At 33.0% G+C, this 26,015-nt stretch overlaps 1 protein-coding gene across 3 annotated transcripts; it reads left to right on the top strand.

Annotated features, from left to right (window-relative positions):
* Positions 1 to 2,731: 2,731 nt before the first annotated feature.
* Positions 2,732 to 25,703, top strand: LOC112596657 (transcriptional regulator ovo-like). 3 transcript variants are annotated; one of them, XM_025342418.1, is made up of 8 exons: positions 2,732 to 3,456; positions 15,654 to 16,933; positions 17,091 to 17,363; positions 17,439 to 17,693; positions 17,781 to 18,153; positions 18,612 to 18,736; positions 18,859 to 19,017; positions 24,822 to 25,703. In XM_025342418.1, the coding sequence occupies exons 1-8, from the start codon at positions 3,111 to 3,113 to the stop codon at positions 24,822 to 24,824; spliced, it is 2,814 nt and encodes a 937-aa protein (XP_025198203.1). In that variant the 5' UTR covers positions 2,732 to 3,110; the 3' UTR covers positions 24,825 to 25,703. The 3 variants fall into 3 exon arrangements, with proteins under 3 accessions (XP_025198203.1, XP_025198204.1, XP_025198202.1); XM_025342419.1 differs by lacking the exon at positions 24,822 to 25,703 and having other exon boundaries at positions 17,439 to 17,624; positions 18,859 to 19,312; XM_025342417.1 differs by lacking the exon at positions 24,822 to 25,703 and having other exon boundaries at positions 18,859 to 19,311.
* The last annotated feature ends 312 nt before the right edge of the window (positions 25,704 to 26,015 follow it).

The raw sequence follows: 26,015 nt of genomic DNA, 5'->3' as shown, positions 1-26,015 counted from the left end.
AAAAAAAATTATAATAATTAAAAATTTTTTTAGCGAAAAATTATTCAACATATACCAACTAACACTACAAACAGTACAAACTAACTACAACTAAGTAGGTGTGGTGGATGAAATAAGTTTAAAAACTTATATTTATAAGTACCAACATTTCTAATAGAAAAATAAATTACTAACATAAATTTACTAAAAAATAATCTATAACAAACCGCCTCCGCTCAAAATAATTTATCATATTATATACAGGTACAACGATATCATACATCAATGAATTTAACACATCTTTTATACTTTTATAATAAGTATAGTTACTTATTCAAAAGTTATTGCATACATCAGCTCATCAGCAAATAAACAGCAAAATGATAGTTTTTAGGTTTTTTTTTTTTTTATTACATTCAATGTATAAAATATTGGTCTTGTTATTAATATTTATTTTTATTTGTTATACATTATTAAATAATCAATATAAACGAGTAATGCTATTTTATTCAAGCATATTTTTTCTAGCAGTCTAGACTATTATGATTGCATTTGGACCTATAGACTTATAAGTTCGTCTATTATCGTAGTGTATCCTATAATTTTAGTGTTATTGGTAAAATCAATAAACTATAAATTCTTAACTATGGTTTCGTTATACCTACGTAAAAAAGGTTAAACCTACGCATTTCATAAGCGACCAATATTCACCGAGTGTTGTTTATAGATGACGTCGCGTTTGATTATAATAACTGTGTGATCTACCGTTTTAAATCGGCGTGTAAAAAAATCTTACAGTTCGCAGTGTATTTAAACAGATGACGATAATATAATAATAATAATAACTTGATATAAGTGTAGGTCGTTCGAAGATTGCAGTAGTGAACGTTCGATTTATACAGTTTATAATGATGCATGTCGGTGGAGCACATAATATTATTATACATACGTATACCTACATAAAACAACGAATGGCGAAAAGTAAAACTTATCGTTTGCCGTGTTTTGACATTGACTCTGTGGCGGCACTCCGGTTTATCTTCGGAGACAGACAGACAGAGAGAGAGAAAGAAAGAGAAAGAGAGGGAGTGAGAGAGAGAGAAAAAGAAAGAGAGAGCGGGAGAGAGAGAGAAACAGAAACAGAAATGGAAAAACTAAAGAAATAACCTACCTAAAACTACAGACATATGGTATAGTGTATATGTATATATCAGTACCTATACAATATATGTATATACCTATGCGGATAAATGAATACAAAACCGGTCGAACTGATTTAGTCTCTGCGGAGAGGAGAGTGTATAGTAATTATAACGATAATATCGTATGTTGTGTGTACAGTGTACATACTATATATGCTCAATATAAAATAAAATATAAAAAAAGTAATATGTAAATATATAATAATGTACAGTGCGATTCAAGTTTTCGTCTAATTTCAAAAATTCATATTTATTTTAAAAATGGAGGTATAGGGTTGAAGTGAAGTTAAAAATATTCTTAAAATAATCAAATTTTAATATAGATCGTTACAACTTGCAATAACTTAATGTTCTCTAATAAAATCATGCTAGCAGGTCCTTTTTTTTTTTTTTTTGGCTTTAGTCACCTTGCGGCGCGGGAGTATGAGTTAATTATTTACCCAGAGCCCCCCTCTTCGAATGGACCTGCAAAATTCATTTATGTACAAGACTTACGGTTGCTGCGAACCATATCGAAATCGCAATCGGATTAAGACTCTATTGAACCGCTCTGTACACAATCCATAAAAGCACAATAAAATTTATTATTATATCGGCAACGGTAGACAAGATGGACTATAGCGGTCGTCGTCGTGGTACACGTCGAATACGGTTATGACGGCGGTCGGTGGGTGGATGAGGGGCCGGTCGTCGACGGAGCGGTCATCTGTGAGTCAGTGGGCGGGGATAGGCGAGCGGAACGCGGCGGTAAATACGGTCAAAGGGAGGGTATAACAGGACGGCGACTATAATAATATAATATAATATATATTATATACCTGTTGCTTGCATGCTTGTGCGTGTGTGCGTGTGCGCTGTGCGCGTGTGTGTACGAATATCGTGTTCTGTCGAACGGGTTCACCGCGGCGGTATCCCGCGCATGCGCGCCACCGGTTACATCAGACTGGTTTCCCCGCCGCGTTATTATTAATATTATAGTATTTTTCGTTTTCCTCTCTATCATATTATACAGTACTATTATTATTATTATTATTATTATTATTCCATATAATCCGTTTCTTCTCATATCCCCCCACCACCGTCGACGCCGCAACCGCAGAAACCATGATCTTGGCAGTGGTCCGGACACGGTCTTCTACGTGCCCGCGATCAGGCGGTGTTCGGTACCGCTACTCTTCCACTCGCCCACACCACCACAACGGTCACATCCACAGCCAACGCGCCGACAACCTCCCCACCCGCGTAAACCATCACCACGCCCACACTGGTGCAGCTCCGAAACCGTCCGGGAAGTGGAGGGCCTCCGAGCGCCGCCGGCAACGGCTCTGCTGTCTCGAGCCAGTTCAAGTTTCTCCGCCGTCGCGCTTGTCAGACGACACGTCCGTCCAACCCGACGACCGCCGCACCGACTTCGCATAGACGTACCGTTTGGTCCGTTGCATTATATTATTACTATTTTGAATTTTAAAATTATTTTTTCGTACAAATTTTATTGTTGTGTAAATTTGCTCGTTGCGTTATTTTAATACATTTTTTTATTTTTAGTGCGGTTTTTTATTATTCTTATATATATATATATATATATATAAATTTTATTTTACTACCGTTTTTATTTAAACGTACTACTCACACTACATTGTATCTGCAGTAGTCGTCGTCAAAAGGATATAGCACTAAATATTACACGGTACAAAACGATCTATTATTATGATGACACTGTTGCGATGGTGGACGTGTCGCCGACCAGCTCTTTACGCACCGTACCGGCGCGGCTGACAGTGATGCGAGCGGATCTCACATTCGCGGATATAACTGTTGATTTTCTTTCCTGATATACAATTTTGTTTCGCGTGTTTTTTTTTTCGTCTCCGTCGCGCGGAAAACATATTCCACTGCCCGTGACCCAGCAATCACCATCACCACGCCGAAATGCCGAAGATTTTCCTCATCAAAAACCGGTTGCACCAGCAGCAACAGAAACTGCTGGAAAACCAAAAAGGAAATGCGCACATTTCCCCGGACCCGTTGGTACAGTCGCTGCAAAACTATAATAACGACCACCATCACCACGGCAGGTTACCGTCACCGCCGCCGCCGTTTTTAAAGCACCACTATCATCACCATCACCAGTCTACGCCGCCGCCGCCGCCGCCGCCGCCTGCGCCCGTGAGGCAGCATCTGCCGCCGCCACCGCCGCCACCGTCACCGCCGTCACCAAAGCCACAGCCGCAGACAAAAGTCGACCAAGAGACACCAGTGCCGAAAACATCACAAGGTAAGGCCCAGTCCTGTATTAATTATCACTATAAAGGATATTTTGTTAATAATTATTTGTATGCACAATTTATTGTGCTATAGTCTCAATAACAATAATATAATATAATTTATAATATACCAAACTGAAATTATATAGTTGCATTGTATTTGGTGGTATAACGTGATGTACGCATGAAGCGCGTAACGCCAGAACAGCTTAATCGCAAACAAATTTTTTTTTTAAATATTATATTTATAGTTTTCTGTTTATGTAATTAATTATTTTCCAAAACTAAATATTAGGCTGTCCGAGTATTTTCTTTGAATACGGTCGCAAGATAAATTATTGGTTTTTAAATATCAAATTGTATTCTTGAGCAAGTACATAAAAAAATGTTTCATAGAACATTATTTTAAGCTGTTCAGGCATTATACGTGCTTCACATTATATCCTTATAATATATAGCGCAATTGTGATCAGTGAAATTATTTTCACCAAAAGTACTAATTTTTTTTTTTTTTTTGAATTTTTTATAATATTCATTTTAATGCTATAATTTTAAACCACACGCACTTTAAAAATGTGTGTCCAAGCTCGCACGCTCTAGGAACCATATAGTAATCGATCAGACTTAGATGCGGCGGTTGCTTGTGGCACCACGTATATTTATATATTATATTATACTATTTTATATACTTGGAACACCTATAGTGTATACTGTATACCGTGATCATATTTAACACATTAATAAATTGTCTCACGGCTGGTATGCACGACCAAATGCCGCTGTCTATTAGGAAACTTAAACGCCCGGTATAGGATTTTAAATTTTTTAATAAACATAGGCATTCCAATTGTAATATATAAGTTAGAAAAATACCAGTATAATAGTAGATATATGGCTAAAATTTAACTATGAATTTTCCAACTTATTTATTTATATCAACGATCGATATTTTATTTTTATTGTCCAAACGTGAGTACTTTAAATAACCCCAAATTTCACAAATTCATCGAACAAAAATTTGGGCGCACTATACAAAATACAATATAGCTGAAAAATATCTTCCCAGTTATACAATAAATTATTGTTTCTTTGACTAGGATTCGTCATTGTTTAATTATAGTTTTTACTTGTTTGTTTTTACAAAAATGTTATTTCCTTTGAATGTAATAAAGTATCAACAATTTCGTCCAAGTCATTACTATAATTGACTTATACTTAATGCGGCCTCTTTGCATTCTTTTACTTCATCAGTTATAAATCACGATCTAACTACGGACACAGTCATCAGTATGTCATCAACAGATCATATTATGTATAACACATGTTATATATCTGCAATAGGTATTGTATTACTGTTAACCCGGGCTAATTAGTTTTAAATATTAAAATGCATTGGTTAAAGTGTCTATTGAGTCATAATCCCATAAAGAGTTATGAGGGCTACAGAATTTTGTCGTTTACGGTAGACTTGTGATCAATTGTGCTTAGAAGTTTAGAGTCCAAAACCAATAAATCTCTGTTCCACCTTAGTTTTATTCATCGGCAATAATTATCTCATACACAATGCACTTGTTTAAGTATATAACTATCTACCTGCCTATATCTACTTATCCCCTAAGTATAATGTATAAATAATAGTGACAAATAGTTCTTTTTATATAACCTTTGGTCACCGCGGGCGCTTATAAATAATTCTAGAAGCGTGGACTGTTCCCGCGGCGAATGATTACAATACGAATTAGTAAAAAAATATATAAAAAACAATGTTTGCCAATTCACTTAACCCGATTTTTGCCCGCCTTATGTTTTCAGTTCTTTTGTGTACCTCTGTGGTTCCAAAAATATGACAAGGATTTTTCCCCTTCACATTTATATATACTTCGTAAATATAATGATCACCTAACGTCGTCGCGACTTGACGCGACAGGAGGCCAAAAGTCAAAACGTGAAATATAATAAGTATTCGGTACATAATATAACCATATCAATATAATTCTTTGTAAATATGAAATACCTAATTAAATTCAGGAAAACAAATAATTTATCGTATTACATTATTTAACCAATACGGTTTATTAAGATTTAAGATGTTAAAGTATGAATATTTATGATAAAGTTTAAATGATTATTAGATACATTTAGTTTGAAACACTGAACCAGAAAATAAGTATTTCTTTCTTAAGAAATCAAAAAATAATATAAAAACTATTTAATTTCATAAATAATTTTTGAATATGATGATGACTTACAATAACAATTTTGATAAGATGATAGAATACAATTTTATAGAATTACAATATTTATTTATGCAAATATATGTTATAATTATTTCCTTTTTTGTAAACAGTTATTAAAATATTATTTACAGCACATTTGCTCCAAGAATCAAATATGTAGATTTAACTCTCAAAAGTGCTTGTTAAGAAATACTATGTATAAAATAATAGGGCCTAAAGCTATGTGTTTATTTCAGTTTTTTTAGTACAGGCATTTACAAAAAAATATTATTATCTATAAGTCTGAAAACGTATGTAATTTAGAAAAATAAAAATAAAAATATATTTTAGTATGAAAAAATCTGACAGATACACATTTTTTCCATCCTGTTTCCTCGGGGAAATAATAATCATCGTTCGAAAATCGCTCATTAATTGTAGCTAATACCAATAACATAATATTATACAGCCATACAGATATATATCATTATTTTCGGAAAGGAGAAAAGAAAGTATACCGTGACATCATATTACAAATCAGTAATGCGCATTCGTGTCATAAAAACGCTATCTATAGGCCTATAGCATATTGGATAGAATGAAATAAAGCAGATGTTGTTTGGCAAACTATTAACAATTTCCTTCTATTGATGCAAATATGTTGTTTAGTCTCCAAATATAAGTATATAATAAGTCGCAATGTACCGAAATAGAAAATTCCTTTCGATATCTCTGTGGCACGATTCAAAATTATTTTTGATACAGTGCGTATGCAAAACGTGTAAAATAATTTATCACAGAATATTTTTTTTTTTTTAACAAACGGAAAAACTTAGTAGAAAAAGAATTCCGTATTTCATAAAAATGCATAATACTCACACTTTGAATAATATGCTCTATACTATTGCAGTCAACAATAATTTACAGTTTACAATTCACTTCAATATAATATCACAAGACAAATGCAAGAAAATAAAATATCCGTTTCCGCATTTCAGATATTGCTGTATAGTGTATAGTATGCATTAAACATTTGTAATTTATCAACTATAAATATTATATAGTCGCCTCGAGAATAATTATCATCATCGCATCATCGTAATCATTATCATCATCATTATCGTCATTATTCTCGATTCTGCGATGTGTTCTGTTTCTTGTCACGGAAAAACCGGTTTTCTCGCATTCCCGTTACCCGCTGTCGCCGGCAATTTGATCGCGGGTCCCGATCGCCGCCTCCTGGTACAGCATCTTACTATTATACGGCATAGATCTTTCTCGCTGACGACGACTTTTCTCGGGGCTTTCGGTTTCCACGATGATTCCGGTCCCCGGTCCCTGCGGCAATTTGTGACGTGGTGAAACGGTAGAGAAATAAAAATTACAGCCAAGGAATCGACAGGTTTGATAGGACATAATATATTGATATATTGTATACATTGTAGTACCTAGATACTATATTTGTATATATATATATATATATATATATGAATAGATAAATATATACATAGCTCCCACCGAGAACGCGCAAATGTACGCGGACGGAAAATAATGAGAATTAAAAAACGATGAAAAAAAAAACAAAATAAAAAACAAGGTCAATTTCGTTTCGCTTCACGGGTCGTCATTACCGCGCAGGTTCAACGTTCTGGAAGACGCTCGGTTGGTCAGCAAACTGGCACAATGCGTTCCGACAATTTGCTCAGGTATATATATATATACAATAATTACCAACGTCGCGAAGTCGCGGTGGCGTGTCTTTCGGATTTTTTCCCTCTCCGTTTTCTTCATCTTCCTTCGATTTTTTCGCTCGTTTTACACGCCTCCGTGATTTTTCCCATGATTTTATATAGGTACCTCTCTCCGTCTATTATAATACACCCGCCGAACGCGCAGTCGTCCATTGTTCCGCCGTTTTCTTCAGCTGCGGTTTTTCCGTCTCGCGTACATCGTGATGTACATTATTTTATTCGCACATTTAGCACGGAAACCGCTGTTCGAAAACCTCAACTCTATACGACAACGATGATATTATTATAATATGCCTTGGTGTACCCCACACCTAAACTTGAACTCGGTGTTATCGAACTTTGCACCGGGAATGCGGTATACGGACGATTGAGCGCAAAACGTTCTCGAAACCAATCGCTAACTCATCGCCCATCGGGACTATAATAATAATATTCTACAGCTGTGGAATATTATGACATTATTCTTACAAATAATTTTGCTGGTTACGCGCAAGGTCGCAAAATCCAACAACGGTGTGTCTGTATAAGCAAGCGCGCATACGATTTAGTTAACACAAATTGCGTATTGTTTTTTCTCTTTTCTTGCAAGAACGTTAACGTCGACCTAATCATATATAGACGCCACGGGTCTGAATAGGTTGAATTGAAATTAAATTTTACGTAACGGTTTGCCAACCACCTTCACATAACTCGCTCTGCGCTGAATACTATATTATAACAGTGTACGTGTGTTAGATTTGGAGGTTTTGTCTGCGTTGTCGTCGCCATTTATTACATTATTTCATGGTCGCGTAAAGGCCTTGCTGCGGGGGAAACGTATTCACGCTGTACACTTCCGGAAACGCGCACCGTGGACACTACATACATTAGCGCAACGGTGTCAGGCCTAAAAACCGCGGGAAAAATCTGCGTTTCATTTATAAACACGGTAATGGCACGGCCATTGATATCATAGTTGTACAATTATAGTACAGTAAAATATTATGTTCTTTTCGAACGGTTATAAATATTTTTTATAGCGACCGTTTACATTTTCGTAGTTGAATACATATATATGGTGAAATTGTTTTCAAAAAAATATCTCATGAATGGCTCTTACAATAAAAGGTAGGGAGGCTCCAGACCCTTTTTATTACTGCCGCTCGCGTATCCCAAATATGGGAAAATAAAATATTATACGCGATATAATCATATTGTTCGGAGGGTGCATCGGCATTCTTCTTACACTTCCACTATAAATACACTCCCTCACTCTCTTTCTCACTCATTCTCTTTCTCTATTTATCATTCCTTAGAAGGGTGACTGCCTCGAATTCATAACAGGTGAACAGCGAACACTGCTTAAGTTACAGGTGCCCAAAATCAGTGCTTCTATTGTCAGTGGTTCTCATGGTGTTTTGTAAATTTATCAAGGATAAATGGTTACCGCATATTTTAACGACTTCTTATTGTCTACTTATTAATTTACGTTTATATGTGTATGCACCATAAAAAGAAGTTGGGTTTTGTATCTACCTTCTTTTAGCTATGTAGTATGATAAAAGGTCTTTACCATATGTAAATCTCACTATGGTTATTCATTCACTGTATTTTTATTTTTTAATTCAATAAATACAAAACCATGAATATATTTAAACATTAATCATAAACATTATTGTAATTTGTAACGTTTGTTTCGTGGAAGATTAAGAAAAATTTATTTTACAAACAAAATAAGTTTGTAAGTGTTTAAGTACAAATAGTTAAATACAAATATTTTTGTGTATATGATATTGGTTTATGCTGGTGATTCTATTAATTTATATTTTATAACTTGATACATTAAATTTTTAACATTTTTGGCTAGGTTGATTTAGTAATCTTCATTTTATAATCGCAGCGTAATATATACTAATATAAAAAAAAAATTTAATAACCTTAATAATAAATAAAACAATAGTTGTATAGTGGTGGACGGTGGTATTGTACATATTATGTTTAGGCTTAAAAATTATTTTTATTTCATTATTTTTTATCAAATTGTAAATTTATAAATTTAAACTATCTTATATTATGTTATAAACTGTTAAACTAACTTGAACAAGTAGTGTTCTTAAAATTTTCGGTACTTTATAAAAAAATATTAAACCAATAAGTATGCTCTTTAAAAATTGTAATTTCTCCTGTTAAAATTGTCTGTAATGGAAATCGTGAAAAGTGTTGTAACAATAATTACTACAAAAACTAAACACAAGCTTTCGTTTTAGCTATAATTAATTAATTATCCCATAACTATTAAACCATTAAATTTTTTAATTATTTTTGTTAAATTATCAAATGTTCCGAAGCGTAAATGTTATAATAGTATGATGAGTACTGAGTACGGCTTTCACGAGCCAATCGTGTTTGTAAGAACAAAATAACATTTAATATAGAGCTAAAAACGCGTTTATATTAACGGTTTGATAGCCGGTGTATATTATTATAATATTCAAACATCGAAGTCCTGTTCATACAGTTCATCTACCATTACATCAACCGTTTGATGAACAAAACCTAAACTTTATAATAATAATGGGATTATGTCAATGGACATTTTAAGGAATTTTCACGGCATAAAAAAGTGCATAACATCGATAAACATTTAAGTATATTTCGTGCATTAATAAATCGCAAGCTGAGTTTAATCAATAAATAAAAATACCCGTACCTATCTAGTCTGCATACTCTATGCCATATTTTTTATTATTCTATTTTCCTAGCGAGACTGTTATTCCAAACATTTTGCAGACCATTAAAAATGTATGTAAGCATTAGAAAATCAGAGTGACTAGACAAAAATAATTTTACATTTTTAATAAATTAATGGATACACTGATATTCCGACAAATTGAACATAGTTTTTAGTGCTCAAAAAGTGTCCTTTCTGGTTATTCTGTGGTTACAACCTGCATATATTATAGTAGTATTAATTTAAGCCTTTAGGTGACAGAAATACTCAAGTGCGCTTAAACCCGCATATTTGCTCTATACAACACTAATAAAAGTAGTGCTGTAGTCTTTAGTAACAATATTCATAATTTGACCAGCAGCAGTAATAATAACTTAAAATCGTCGTTCTTGTTGAATCCGTGGATACTATAAGAATAATTAATAATGGCACTAGAATCTATCACGCGAGAATGAACATAATGGTATTTTGAGGTATATCTTTTCGATTATATATTGAGTATAATATTAATGATATTTTATTCACTTACTGGAGTGAGTGCACTACATATTTTAAGACAGTCTGTTTCTCATGAATATATTCAGACCACGACCTTCGATTTTGTTAATATACTTAAAAGTGGCCTATCCATTCTTATGTTATCTCTGTGTATGCCGACATGGTGATTTTAGCGAAAATTGTGTTGAAAAATTCAACTATGAAACCGTTTAATAATATTGCAATGATATGATGCTATATTATTATTATACGCGTCCGACTAAACTTGCGAGCGAATACACGGGAAACGCGCTAGCCCCACCACCGGAACAACCACTGCTGTGTCGGCGATGTGGCAAAAAACGATGGCGGCTTCGGAGGAGCGGTGACCGAGGAGAAGTAACAGCAGCAGCGACGGCGGCGTATACCGACGAACCGTACACAGTCACAGACAACGTATAAAATACGTTCTGAATATCACTGTTATAGCCGACAGATTTCTTTTGTTTCCCCGCCCCGCGACTGTACATTATACATTTATTTATTTATCTATTTTTTTTTTTTATAAATACATATAAAACACTGTCCATCGATCTCTATATATTGTGTGTGTGCATGCATATATATATAAGTTCTGTAGCCGTTAGCCGACGGTCTACTGTATATAATAATATTATAGCGGCATCGGTTCGTAATGAACCTGAAACGAGTTTTACCTTGAAGTCTATCGAGGTGTGCCGGACAAAAACCTGACTGTACACGACTATATATATATATATATATATATATATATTTTGAGAAAGAGAGACTGTCTAACCGACCAATGCCACGTTATATTATAACTATTTTTATTTTTTATGTGTACTGTCAAGTTCTTTTGACCGCCTCGTCAATCGCGTGTCATAATACAATAATAATATAATATTGGATCCCAATCGCCGAAATCACAACATTATATAAACCGCTGTTAAGACCACACCTGTTGCAGTCAACCAATGGTATTTCGTTATCAGCTTTTTGAAAAAGCGGTTTTCACCTGTAAAACTGCGGCACCGATGTAACACCATATACAAAAAAAAAAGTAAAATACAGAAAATAATTCGTGTAGCAAAACGTCGCCCAAGCTGCGGGTATGACATCCGCTCGTGTTCGGACGGCAGGCAAAAACGGTCGTTATATACGCGTCTACTTCGATAACAGGGACAGAAATAATGTAAATATATGGACATATAGCTCAAATTCGCGACTGGTACGGAGCGATGGCGTCTCGAGGACAGGCCAATAGAGCGATTATACTTGTTTATATTATTAATACATATATTATACACTTGGAGACACATTATATCATAAACCTCTCCACCTATAGTCGATTACGTTTTTTTTCTCGAAAAAAAAAAATCAATATAAATAACAGAATCCTTTATCCGGTATAATATGCGTCCGTTGTTACGACCGAGGCCGTCGCCGTTCGGTGTCCTTTGGCGGGACCGCCCACCCTACCTCTCGCCTAACACCGCGATGACGGCTGCAATGCTAGCGGTTATATTCGTCTATACGTAGGTACCTACTTATGCTATATATATTATTGTGTGTATAATATTATGCTGCTGTAGACAGAACAATGGCACTGACAATTTACGGCCGAAAACTATTTTTATAATAATATATTATGTTTTATATTTTATTTATGATGCATTTCGTATTATTATTATTATTCCATATCATATAAAATCGCTGGCCACTTACACAGGAAAAAAAACTACAGTAATTTGTCTATGTCAATAGAAGTTTTTAATGTTTTTACAATAGCGGTTTCCGCACCACACATAATATCGTGAATTATATTGCACATTCACTTGTGGTGTATAACGGTTGGCGTCTACACGTTACATCGAGAAATCGTAGGCTTTTTTTTTTTTCGTACGTCTGATCATCATACAATGTTTGTCCGAGGAGCTAGAGGAGGTAACGCCTCATCGAGTTTCACGTCAGAAGCGTCACATTATAAATATTAAGCACCATCTCGGACTGAAGATAATAACCGAAGACATCATTTATACCGTTCGTGCTTATCAAAACTACGTTACATACTACATATAATATGCTTACTATGAGATAATAATATGTAGGTACATTACTTTATACCTATTATATCTCGGTAATGTAATTCGACGCAATAGAAAAATAGTACACACCAAAAACGATTGTCGATCGACAATATCATTTGGTATTCATTTACCGGCGGCCCGTAAAAAACACACGACTTGTGTGTAGGTACGAGTCGCGCCTACGACATCGTCCGGTTCGTCGTTTTGTCGTCAGGCCATAGTATTGTAGATATCTACGCATTCACAATATTATATACATAACAATGCGCGCGCGTGTGTGTGTGTATGTGTGTTGAGACGGCGGCAGGTACCGTTATAATACGCGCAGCCGCTCGTTTATGCCCGACGGAAGAGAAGAAGAGTGTGACGTTCGCCATTATGATTTCGTAGTACAATAATAATAACGTAATGCATAATGCGTGTACGGTTTTTTTGTTTTTTTTTTTTCGTTACCCCCCCTAGGCTAACGCCAGTCCCACGCAAATCGAAAAACAAAAACATTATATATTTTTAAAAAATGAATACAATCGCGACGACGACATACCTATATATTATAAAGGCGTACCTACGCGACCGTTGCAATAATAATATTAAAATATTTAACATAATATTATGCGGGCGAGAAACACCCACATTCATTAATATTCCACATTCGTCGCACGTGAAATATACCGTACGGTTGCGGCCAAAATCCGTCCAAGGTCGGTATTTTTTTAATACTTTTCGGGGTTCTCGGCAGATGAATTATTATTATTCGTCGTCGTCGAAGCAGTGCGACAACAAGTGCGTATTTTAATACGCGCGTTGTACAACATACGCACGCAAGCACACGTGCCCCGTAAAACGTATACCTAATAATAGGTATACATGTATACGAAATATTTGCACTCAAGTCACGTATAGGTATATATCGTCGATTGTGTCGTCCCGATTGGCGGCAGTGCTGGCGGTGTTTGATTTCGAATAGCGATAAAATTTAAATTACACGCGTTCACGTTATACACATTTGTATATATATAATACATAAGCACCGTCTCTCTGCAGCAGCGCGCACACCGCCGTCGGAGTATGATATTTTGTCCTTGGGAGATTTTAACGACCGACCATTATGTTGTAGCTGGCGCAGACGTGAACTTTGCCTTGAACTTGGTTAATGATTTGAAATTCAGCAAGTATTTCGCACGGTTATACCTATATATATGTATGTATGTATGTATGTATATAATAGCGTCGTGTATTGTGTACGCGTATATTATTATGATTGTACATATTATATACACACACGCGCATGCACGTTACGCAAACAAACTCGCTCTCCTACACACACACGCACACATACACACATATATACATAAAAGTACGTGTACACGTTTCGATGGTGTATAAAATAAAAAATAAAATAAAACAAGTTTTGCCAGTCACGCTCTAAGATTTGTTCACACAAGCCACGTACATCGTCGGCGGCATTGATTTGGATATATAGTCGTGAAAAAGCTGTTACTTACCAATATATGTATTTACAATATCGTTGTAAACGTAACGAAATTCAATAGCCGCAAATATCTGATTTAATTGGTTACCGCTGAAAATTGTACGCTTTTTGCTCTTTCAGGTGAGTTGAATAAAATAAAATAAAAAACACGATCGTCACCATTACGGTGAATAATCTCCGAGGTAAATGTTGCGGGTCGGACACAGCTATATTGTTAATATATATATATATATATATATACATATATATTTATATATATGTTTATTGTATTATAGTGTTTTCTGTGCAGTCGACGGCTGAGTGCAACGACATTGATCGTTACGGTCGGCCGCGGTAGCTGGTTGGATGGTTTTTTCCGTTTTCCTTCCGTACCCAATACTTTTACACCGGAACGGCATAGATAATGCGTTTATATACACATATATACTTACTCGTAGATGACCCAGAATACTTCATTATATATTATAGAGTTTTCACGTGAAACGCGTCTAAGTCGAACGACGCCGATTCGAATCGATAATTATAATATATTATGTTTTCATAGGCATCTGGTGTATTGTATTACATATACATTAAAGGGTTTTGATATTGAAATACTGCATCGTGAACGCAGCCTTATTTCTCGACAATCCGGTTAGAACCGTTCGTCCGGTACTCGTGACGCGGCCAAACCAGGTTTAATATTGCTGTGTGTTTATTATATTCACTCCACGTCCTACTTCTATCATGACTCGTCTATGCAGGGGCCACGACGGAGTATCAGGAAAGTTCACAAGACTTTGATATGCGTAAAAATGTGCAGTCCAACATTATGGAAACTGTGACATATTTCATTAAACACGATAAAATATCATGTGTTGCGGCGTGGTTAAAAAATACCACAAACGCTGTGTTCGACAACACGTTTTTTACCCTATTGTCAAACGTAAGGATTGTTATCTGTAACCATTAAATGTAATGAGTCTGGGTGTCGACTGTTGAACAATAATAAAACTCGACCTTGGAGTTGCGTGTTGTTACTTTTATTTGTCCCGTTTTGTTTGTCCTATCTGACTATACAAAGACCTGGTCAAATACTGTTACAACAGCAATGTGATTTATGGTTTTATTGAAGTCAATAAGGGGTTTGTCGATAACCCTTTTATGTTTAACGCGCATAGTAGTAGTTGATTTTGGGGTAATCGTGACTTTGTTGCTGTATTTGTACAGTATAAAGCAATTATCCTTGGTCTAGAGATAAATAACAGTCTGGCAGTGGGTTAAAGGGTTTAGGGTATCGCGTGTTACGTACAAGTTTACGATGTTTAAATTGACCTTGAATATGACACGGTATACAGGTGTTTGTAATAACAGACCTACCAAACGAATGACAATCGATTTAAATTTTGTTAGCTTAATTGTATCTTTCAGTGCTCTATTGTACGTTTAAAATAATTAATATTTATATTTTACAGAGAAAAATGTCACTAAAAAAGATTCACTGAAGGATGACGGTGAAGAGGTCGACCGAGTAGATTGTTTTGAACGAGAATCACGAAATAGAGCTGAATCTCCAAATCACCGAGTTAGTCCGATTGTGTCGAATGAGCCTACTACGCCAATCGTATGTCCACCGTCACCCGATTGGAACCCACCGCCAAAAAGGCGATTCATATCCACATCAGATGGTGATAATATACCATACGGTAGTAAAGATAGTTTACAGGTAACTCATCGTCAATGCGAACCACCAACCATCAAAGTCGAAGAGGAAGCTGTGACTAACTCGGAGGTTGAACCAAAATTACCACCACCACCACCACCACCAGCTCCAAAATGTCATCAGGTATCCGTCATACAAAGAACACCGGCAGCTGTAAAATCTCCACCCGTCTGCCCGAAAAGACCGTTAACACAGTCTCCGAGCACTGTCCAAGAACCTGAACAAGACGCACCGATCGATTATCATGTGCCCAAAAAGGAAGCAGATTTGGACTTGGAAATTGTTCGAGCCATCAAGAACAAATTCACAATTACGTTACGAGGACAATTGGTTTCAGCTCCCAATGGTATCATCACTGCCGCTGCTGGCCGTGGAAGGAGCAGTGGTGGTCAACAAGGAGGTGGTGGAGGAGGAGGTACAAACAGTGGTAGTGCCAACTCTGGTTCAAACCGCGGTTCGTCATTACATTCCTACACGCTTGGTGGTGGCGGAGGAGGTGGTCCCACCGGCCTCCTAGGTAGTGGTGGCGGTGGAGGCGGCATGGCTCCAGGTGGTGGTGGCATGAATCCAGGCGGCAACGGCAAACATTTTGGCGGGCCAAACAGTCCTGTGTCACTGCCACCCTTCCACGAGAGCCTCATAAAGTCTGGAGGCAACTGCTATTCCGCTCAGTACAACAACCAATATCACTTGATGATGACTGAACAATTATGTTTCAATAACAACGATACTGGTCAAAATCCTGTGGCTGGTGGTGGTGGTCCTTTCTCCATTGGCCTGGAAGGTCCACCGAAACAATATTCTATGTTACAAAATGCCTCATCGCTAGGTATAGATATTAAAGAGGACGATTGTGAAGATCTATCAAGCTACGTAAAAGAAACTAACGGTTTCGACACATTAATGGCTGATTCTGAAAATGGTACATCCAATGATCCTTTGCAGTTCACTGCTACTCTTACTTTTGCGGGTCCTACGGACCCTGACTTCCTGGACAGTCTTAATGACGCTGCCGAATTGTTCTTCAAAGAGGTAAATTTATATATCAATAAAATAATTGTTTTGCTTCTTAATATGATATAATTGCATCATGTGAAACCAAACTATGTGTTATTAATATTACGATTAATAATATTAATATTGCATTTATGTACCTACATGACCATCAATGTTTTAATTTTTTTTTCAGCCCCAAGAGTGCATTCCTCCTTCACTCGTCGAACAACCTTTACATATGTTCAATGAACATAGAAACGGATTTTCTGAATCTCAATCAGAGAAGCGCAATTACCTACAGCAGGTGAACAATAACAATAACGGGCAGCCAGTACCATGCAGAAATAACTACGGAAGTTATGATATTTCAAAAGACAGACTATCACAAAGTAGTTTTGAAGATTCCAACCAGCAATTGCAACAGTTACAAATACAAGTGCAATTACAACAACCTCAAAACGTGGACGTAAGCCTAACATTGATTAAATTTCTCTAACAACTTATAATATGTAAAAATCCTTAAAATCTTTTATTGTTTTAGGCTTGTGGACAAATGATGTTGTCACCGGGTTTATCGTCGTTAGAAATGGACTCAAATACCAGCATGTCAGCTCCGTCACCTGCTAGTGTTAGTATGGATGGTACAATGTCATCACTAACACCACCACCTCAAAATGGCAAAGATTCCAGTAACTCCGCTTTGGATGTCAGAGTACTGCAACATAGGGTGAGAAAGACCACCCCACCCGTAGGGAAACCAAAATATACTTCTTTCACCAATAAATCGATGGCAAAAGTACATATTGTTCTTTGATACATTTCTTTATTCCCCAAAACCACCCAGGACCCATTGTGTGTACTAATCCCAAACTATCATTTACAGCTCGGTCTTCCAAATGACTTGCCATTCGAGTTCGTTAACGGTGGCCATGGCATTAAGAACCCATTAGCTAATCACGACACTCTACCGCCACCGACGCCATCAATGCTCATTAGAACACCAGAGCCAGAGAGGAACAATACTTCAGTAGCTCCCGCAACTATTGTATCAGTAAACACTACTCCCGAACCAGCCGAAACAACAAAAAACGGTTCAAAGTTCTGTTGTAACCTGTGTTCCAAGACTTTCAACCTACAACGTTTATTAAACAGACACATGAAATGTCACAGTGACGTCAAACGATACCTATGTACATTCTGCGGAAAAGGTTTTAACGATACGTTTGACTTGAAACGACACACTAGAACACACACGGGTATGTATATAGTTAATTTAGAAACATGTAATTAATAAATAAAATGTATAAAAGGGTTGAATTGTATTTTTAAATTGAAAAATGAATAAAAATAACTAGTCAGTTTTGTGTTTGCTTATTTTTTTAAATATAAGATAATTTACTTTTAAATTTACTTTTAAATTTTTTTTTTTTTTTTTTTTTTTTTTTTTATGGTATAATATTATATCTCAATTAGAATTTAAGATCGCTGATAATATTATTTATATTAGAGCTTTAAAATTTCCTTTGACTTTTTTAAATGACATGGTTGTAGATCGAAGGGCTGGTTGATTAAGTAAATTATTTACATAAAAATATAAACAAAATCAATTCAAGAATTCAAAAATTTAAAAATTTCTCAAACTTGTTTAGTTTCTTTTTGTTTTACTAAAATCAACAGTAACCACAAGATTTAATAGTTTTTTTTCTATCAACAGGTGTTCGGCCTTACAAGTGCAATTTGTGTGAGAAATCGTTTACCCAACGTTGTTCACTTGAATCTCACTGTTTGAAAGTTCATGGCGTACATCATCAGTATGCTTACAAAGAAAGGAGGACAAAGGTACGTAGTCTTGGCATAGCTATCACGATAATATATTATTATGCATTTATACGAGTCATAAGTGGAGTAAATGTCGTAATAATTACGGTATTTAAATTTAATGTGTACGTTTTTCATTACAGATGTACGTTTGCGAAGAATGTGGACACACCACCAACGAACCTGAAGTGCATTACATTCATCTCAAAGAAAAACATCCGTACAGCCCAGCACTGCTTAAGTTCTACGATAAGAGACACTTCAAGTTCACAAACTCAAACTTTGCCAACATGTTGCTTCAAGTACGCACCTAATATTGGGCTGATTGCAATCATATTGCTAGACTGACCAAAATGTTAATCTATTTTAACAAATATTTTTAATTACTTACACTACGTAGAACTTAATTTTTTTAACAACAAGTTATGCTGTATCATTGTCGTTTGACAAAAAAAAAAAAAAATAAATAAGAAAATAATTTGAAATTAGAAAATACGACAAAATATCACCGCTTAGATATCTCTTACCATTTTATAACGTCTCAATGCAAAATCATTTTATTTTACAATTTAAACCCCATTTTAAATTTGTTCTTAATTTTAATCCGTATTAATTTACATAAAAAATCAATTAATTACAAACAATTTTTTTAAATTAATTTTAGAGGTTTTTAAGCGAATTCTGTCAATAATAATTATTAACTTATGGTCATTGAAGTCACTTTGCTTTAACAATTGTATGCTTTGCAATATTTTTAAGTAGTACAAAACGTAGATAATTGTGCAATTTTTAGAAAAATTACTAACCAACTATTGAATAGTTCATAAAAATGTATTTTACAAGTGCATGGGTGAATATTTGATAGCATCGAGGATAGCTTAAAACTTATACTTAACATGAAACCATGAAGAAGCTTTAATTTTTTAGATTTTATTAGTGGTTTCAATAGATTCTAGTGGGTTTAGGCCCACTTCCCAGTTAAGTCTTTCATAATATCCACCTACAATAAGGTAATGGTAATTTAGTGCAATTAATCTATGTACTTAATACTGCAGTCGAAATATAAACTTACGAATCCAATTTGTATAATTATGACAGATTTAATGCTAAAGGCTTGAATATTAAATTTTTTTTTTAATGAAATTAATACGATTTCAACATTATTAAGAAGTATTCTTATTATTCAGTTATAGTCGTAAATCATATCGTCTATAATTACAATGCATTATATACTTATTATATACAACAATTTACAAAAAAAAAAAAGGATTTATTAGAAGAATAATTGAATAATCAAAAAATCCGATAAATCAAAAAAATGTATGTAATGTTTTAACCAGGTTCAGACCTATAAATCTTAAATTCTGAGGGCTTTAAATTTTTTTTGTGTTTAACTCCCCCTCCCTTTGAAAATTTCCCTAATTTAGTAAAAAAGTATTGCTTAATATTTGTATACATTAAAATTAACTTGAAACACTGAATGGGTATGCGCTGACTTCGAGTTTTGATCGGCTGATTAGTTCAATCTTAAACAAAATAATTTTTCTTTAAACTTTATAACGTCGTTTAAAATATTAAATTAAGTGATATACTTATATCTAATTATAAATTGCATAATATTTGTAGTTTTTGCATTTGCAAAAGATCGTTATGACATAACTAATTTTCACACATTTCTTCTAACAAAAAGCTCAAAAAATTTAGAAAATTTTAAATCAATTGAAACATTTAATATTTAGGCTTTTAAAACGATAGTAACAACACATATTTTTATATTGCACTTAACAAATAGTCAATTTAAGTTCCAAGTAAACTACAAAGTACAAATAATTACATATTATACTCTGAATACATTTTACGTGTCCCAATTACTTTTATTCGTTGCCAATATTATTATGTATCCAGTTGATCGATTTAATCCACGAGACCGTGATAACAACTTAAAAATTTGTGATACTTTAAGCCAGTAGTATTCAACCTTTATCAGTATAATTTACTAATTAAATCATATCATGACAATACATTTTTTTTATAATTTTACTATAGCGGATAATAAGTAGAAATAGTTTTACAAACTATTACATTTTAATTATAATTACAAGGAAAAACAAATTTATTTAAAATAATATAGTATTTTATCAAAATCGGCTTGAATGATCAACTGATCACCCGTATCGATAATTAATGTGTGCCTGACACCCGTACTATCGCAGTTGGACCCAATAAAAATAATTTTGTATTCTTAAAATAAATGTTTTCTCGTAATATTAGTAAATTATACCTATACAATTAATTGATGGTTTTTAAATTTAAGTGAGGGCCGCATCAATATCTACCGCGAGCCGCGGATTGGACACTTATGCTTTAAGCGTTTGAATGTTAAACAAATAAATACATATTCATAAATTTCAATAAAAGTACTAGGCAAAAAAGGATTAAAATCTTTATATGTATATCAATGTTGCGGTTTACCATAATGCCATTTGTACGTAGAAGTTATATTTCTTGGATTAGTAAACTTCAGTAATAATTAAGACATTCGTTTCATCAGTGATTATTATAATTTATTATAATTTATTATTCAAAGAGATTTCTTTTATTTATTCATACAACATTACAACGAGATAGATATAACTATGGACAGAGATATTAGAATCGGCGATATTTTGATTTTAAAAAAACGTAATGGAACTATTATAGATATCACTTACGTCCATTCTTTTTAAATATTTATCGGAAGTATGTTGAAAGTTATTTGAATGAGAGTTTATGTACATCAGGCTCGACATGTCGTTCAGTCTTTGATATTGTTGTTTTCTAATAGAAATGTTAATATTATATTGTATAACATTATGTTGTTTGGATTTTGTAAATAATCATTACTATAATGTTTAATGTAGATTTAATTTTAGATGTAAGTAGTATTTATTTGACACACTCACACAAGCGCACTCACATATTTATAAAATATAACATACATGTGTATGTATATTTTATGCTTAGTTTATAATGTAAGTTTTAATTAATAATTTTTAAGTACAAAGGTAAAACGGATCAATATCGTGATTTGTATTATTTATCAACAGTAATTATGATTGTTCATAAAAGGTACCTAGCTATGCCTAAATTTGCGTATTCATCATAATTTCTTTACTTCAAAGGGCGATTTAAGAAATTGTTATTTTTTTTAAACATTTTTTTTTTTTACAATTTACGATAGTTATAATTCAGTATTAGACCTAACCGAACGTCAGTGTTTTGAAATTTTTGTTGCTTTAAATGGAAATTATTTTTTTTTTCTAAAGTTTACCGCAAAATACCTCAGATATTTCAATGTATCGGAGTATCAAACTGTTTTACTTACAATAATACTGCCTGTTATCTGTTTCCATATATTATGGAATCTAATAAATTGAAGGTCAGCTGTATTACGGTAAATGCACATAGTATATAATATTTAAGATTTGTACCTAATTTTGCTCTAAAACAATTATTAACGAACGGATTTATCCCGGTATAAACTTAATAGTTTTATTTTCTAATGGTGGAATTCCTTTAGATACACAGATTTCATTAAAAACAAAAAGAATCCTGTAAATATATAAAAAAAAAAATTTACCTCGCGCTAAATCTTTCTAAAATATCGTCTTGGTGATCTGGTGCTATGCTGAATGGTGACGGTACCAACGGGGCTCGTGAAATCATAGATTATAATCGGAGAGGACCACGAAAGGATCCATTCCAAAGGACCAATAATATATAGATATACAGGTCTAACGATTAACGACACTGCTTGTGGTAAATGGGCTCTCATTAAAAATTATGTATGTTATAATAATATAATAATAACAATGTGTAAATAAAATTATATATAGTTATTTTTTAAATTTATTGACGAATAGATTTGTGTAGAGAAATAATTTAGTGTTTAAAAAAATTACTTTCGGGACGGGTAATGATATCCTAAAGTATTTTTTTTTTTACCTCAGTGGACGGAAAATAAATTATTTATTATGTTAAATTATATGTTTATTATTTAAGTACGATTATAGTCTATAGTATAAGACATATTTTTTTAAATTGGGAAAGGAATTTAATATTTTTTTTCTATAGTATTAAAAACTTAAGTATAATATTATATATTTATATGTAATACTATAAACATAAGCCTGTGATACATTTAAATTTATTCTTATACACGTCCTAACTGTATTAATTATATTATTATTATTATTATTATTATTATTATTATTATTATTATATTATCATTAAATTATTATTGTCTTAACATTAAGTAAACAATATTATTTAGTTTGTAGGTAATTTTTACATTTTTACGTTGTACTTCTTAAGTTATTTTAATAATATGCATTTTTATAAAAATATATACATTTATACATTATTAATATTATTATTTTTTCATTAATTATCAAATGAAGTTGATGTAGAAGTCAACGCAACGTTATAAATCAACTTATAAATAATTATAATCACGGAAAAATTACTACACAAAAATATGGAATTAACCTCAACCCCAATCTTTATGGATTCAAAAGTGAATTTGACTAGTTATGGATAATAAGAATTATTCATTACTATAGTCAGTTTAGAGCATTATTTTTCGTAACATTGTTTTTTATTTATCACTAACAATTTTTTTTATATTATGATATCTTAATAATTTTTGTTTATAATATTTAATTATATTCTGTGTCAAAAAAGTTAAAAGTTTTAGTATTAAACTTTAACTTGAATAATCATTTGATAATAGTGTATGGTCGATAAATAACAATAAAATAATAAGAATATGCGATACCAATATGATTAACGTTTATTTGTTTATAAATTTTAATTACAGACAATGTTCATAAAAAAAACACTTTTACATGATCAATTGTTTGTTTCAAAATATTTTTGTTTCACAACAATTTTTATTCTCAAAATTAATAATTAAAAATATAAATAGGTCAGGTAGTGACTATATACCTAAATATAATATAATTATATAAATTATAATAGAACATTTCTACAAATTTATATCAATATTTGTTTCTACGTATAGGGAATTAATACATAATATAATTTATGAAGTTTTTAAGATATTATATTCTGATTTCTAAATAATAATACAATAAAAACTATATGTACTTAATTAGATGTACGACAAAAGTAAATAATTGATCGGTAATCATTATTATTAGTACCTACTGAATTTATGAAATTAATGAATTCATGCAGGTATATAATACTAAAATGTATATTGTTTTATATAAATAATATGCAGAAGGCAAATAGACGTGAATGACTTGCATTCTGTTTAAAACGTTTTGTAGTCCCGTTTTGTTAGGATAAGTGGATTGCAAAAATTTGTTCGGTTGGGTATAAAAACAAAATATGGACATTTTTGTAACAATTCATTTTTCATATGAGCATTTCTTCAGAATTTGTTCATACAGGTTTATACATTTGGATTCTTAGTGTTAATTAGTGATCAATTTATTGAATTGAAGTTAGAATAGAAGATGCGGTTAAAAACAAACATTTTTATAGTTAGGAACTATCTCAACATTTTGTAAATTGAAAATTTAACACACTCTCTACTTTATAAGAATAATTTTGGTGTTAATTAGCAGTCATTTTTAAGCGATTTTTGTGAAACTATACGTAACATTTTTAAAAAGAAGTTTATACATAGGTTGTATACCTATTGCCTATGGATTACAACATTAAAATATCCAAAATTTTGTTGCATATTTCGGGCAACGATGAAATTATATATAATAATATGTTTTCGTATACTGGTAATGCATTGTATATACGTAATATCACATGACCCCACCCTGACAATAATTGACCTATACACCGTTAAAGTTCGACAAAACAAAACGCAGTAATAGGTATATATTATAATAGCTCATTGCGACTGAAAATGATTCTTTAGAAATATATCCGTATATATACTAACAATGACAATATAACAGTATTATGTGCTTATATGTAATATACGAATATGAGCTATAAACCTAATACTTGTACGCTTAATATGATTGAACTCTGCGAAAATGAAATAAAATTAACGTTTTGTCTATGTTTTTTTTCCGTACAGTGATGATTGAATTCTACTATTCCCTTTAATATTACGGCACAGAACATTGTGCACACAGAAGAGCTGCATCACGAACATCGTCTGCTCGAAGTCGCGCTCGTCTTCGAACCTTGCTTCCCAACCGACCAACCGACCACTCCGGTCGACTCATAAAATCGTGTTTGCGATCGATTTATAATGTAATATGAGGTTTGACGTTGAGATCTGGTGTCTGAATTCGTTGGTTGTTCGGATGTTGCGAAAGCACATCCTCCGTCGGTCACCGGAACCGGGAATAATCGCGAAAACTATAGGTTTATTATAGTAGCGGTGGTGAAGTATACCACGTATTTATACCCATAGACCATAATGGTCACAACGGTAGCATAAATTTAAGGCGGCGAAATACGCGCAAAATGCTTAAAGCTGAAAATGGTTTGCTCCATAGAACCAGCTTATGCCGAATTGCCGACTAAATATCGCGTGACCAAAATATCGTAACTGAAATATCGCGAAACCAGTATATCACATAGAATAAATATTGCCAGTGCCTAGTATGAAATATTGCAGTAATTTAATTAGAAATAAATAATATTGATTGATATTTTTTAATAGTTTTAATAATTTGATCTAATTCAAAGTATATAATATTGTTAATAAATGTATAGCACAATGTTTCTCAACCGGTGTTTCGTGGCACACAAGTGTGTCACTACCGTGGTATATGCGTATAATGTTATTAAGTATTAATTTTTAATTATATAATATATTAATAATTATTAATTAAAATTAAAATACTTTTTTTTGTTTACTTCTTATTATTTTATTACTATAGTGTTCTAAACTATAAGAAATATGCTGTGAACATAAAAAAGTTGAGAACCATTGATATAGTAGAATAAAATTGATAAAAATAATAAGAATATGTACCTATAATGTAATACAATTGATATAAGTATATAAAAAAAAAGAAAATTGAAAATAAATAATAAAATATGTATATTAATTAATGGAAATATAACATATTAAAAGAAATACCTTGAAAATGATCTTCAAATTCCCGATTATGATAATCTACTACTACTTTCTTTACTCGTTCAGCCCAACTGACTGTCTTGTTTTTTTTTATTTAATGTATTTGGATTTAACAGATGCGATAATAATTTACTTCGGTATTATTTTTTTACGATATATTGATTTTATGACATTTTTATT

This window comes from Melanaphis sacchari, unplaced genomic scaffold (genome assembly GCF_002803265.2).
Source record: "Melanaphis sacchari strain LSU unplaced genomic scaffold, SCAv2.0 Contig330_pilon_pilon, whole genome shotgun sequence".
NCBI classification, from domain to species: Eukaryota; Metazoa; Arthropoda; class Insecta; order Hemiptera; family Aphididae; genus Melanaphis; species Melanaphis sacchari.
The sequence above is the reverse complement of the archived record's forward strand: the minus strand, read 5'-3'. Positions and strand labels throughout refer to the sequence as shown.